General features: G+C 64.1%; 1 protein-coding gene across 1 annotated transcript in view; it reads left to right on the top strand.

Annotated features, from left to right (window-relative positions):
• The window catches only part of MIEF2 (mitochondrial elongation factor 2), a 2,542-nt gene that overhangs the window by 629 nt on the left and 1,010 nt on the right, over positions 1 to 903 (top strand). The window contains exon 3 of the mRNA XM_009329423.1: positions 707 to 898. Coding sequence (XP_009327698.1) covers positions 707 to 898 — 192 coding nt within the window. The remainder of the gene's footprint in view (positions 1 to 706; positions 899 to 903) is intronic.

Below are 903 nucleotides of genomic sequence, written 5' to 3'. Positions count from 1 at the left end.
CCCCCCGAGCCGCGGCCCCTTTTTAGGCAATGCCTGCGGTAATGGCACCTTCGATACAGTCCTGGGCGCCTCGGCCACCGCGGCGTGGTGGAGGCTGTCAGGGCTTTGTTTCTTCTGGAGCGGTGTCTGCTGGGCTCGTTTTCTGGGTCAGCTCTGTCTAGAGGAAGGTGCGCTCGGGAGCTGCCGCAGACAAAAGGCTGCTTTGTCCGGCTGCCTACAAAGACGGCGTTCTTCCAAGTGGGAAGGCAGCCCAGCTCAGTGCAGGGCAGGTCCTGAGATACCGGACCCAGAGCGGGACTGGTTGCAGGACTCGCAGCGATCAGGCAGGCATCAGGGCAGGCTGGATCGGCCTGAGCAGTCTCAGCAGGGCCGAGACTTGTAGGGACCCTGGCAGGGAGTCTCTTGCCCGGCTGCTGGTGCTTAGCCTGGTTTACCCATCTCTAGCTGGGGGGTGAGGCCGGGCGCTGTCGGGTTTTGAGGTTAGTTTGGGCTCTGCCTTGGCTCAGAAGCGCTGTTGACATCAGATGACTCGGTGGTGGCCCTCTTGGCGAGGTCAGCCTTGCCTCCAGAGAGGTGGGCTGAGGGCTGGGCACCCAGCTCGCGCCTCCCCCTCGGCTGCGGCAGGGCAACCTCCTGCCGTAGGTTGCAGACGATCTGCTCAGAGCTGTGACTTCTCCCTTCCCTCTGCCCCATCCCCTTCTCACAGAGCCCGAGGTCTGCTCTGCCCCTCCGGAGACTCCTCGGGTCGAATCCAGCCCTCTGTGCTGCCTCACGCTGCAGGAGAAGCTCCTCTCGCACTACAGCAGCCAGCTGGCCGTGCCCGAGGTGCAAGCGTCCCTCGCCCCGCAGCTGGCCAGGAGCATCTGTGCCCAACTGCAGAACTTCCTGCAGAGCAAGTGCCCG

The sequence above is a fragment of the Pygoscelis adeliae genome, unplaced genomic scaffold (assembly GCF_000699105.1).
Source record: "Pygoscelis adeliae isolate BGI_AS28 unplaced genomic scaffold, ASM69910v1 Scaffold467, whole genome shotgun sequence".
NCBI lineage: Eukaryota > Metazoa > Chordata > Aves > Sphenisciformes > Spheniscidae > Pygoscelis > Pygoscelis adeliae.
This window is presented reverse-complemented; position numbering and strand designations above follow the sequence as displayed.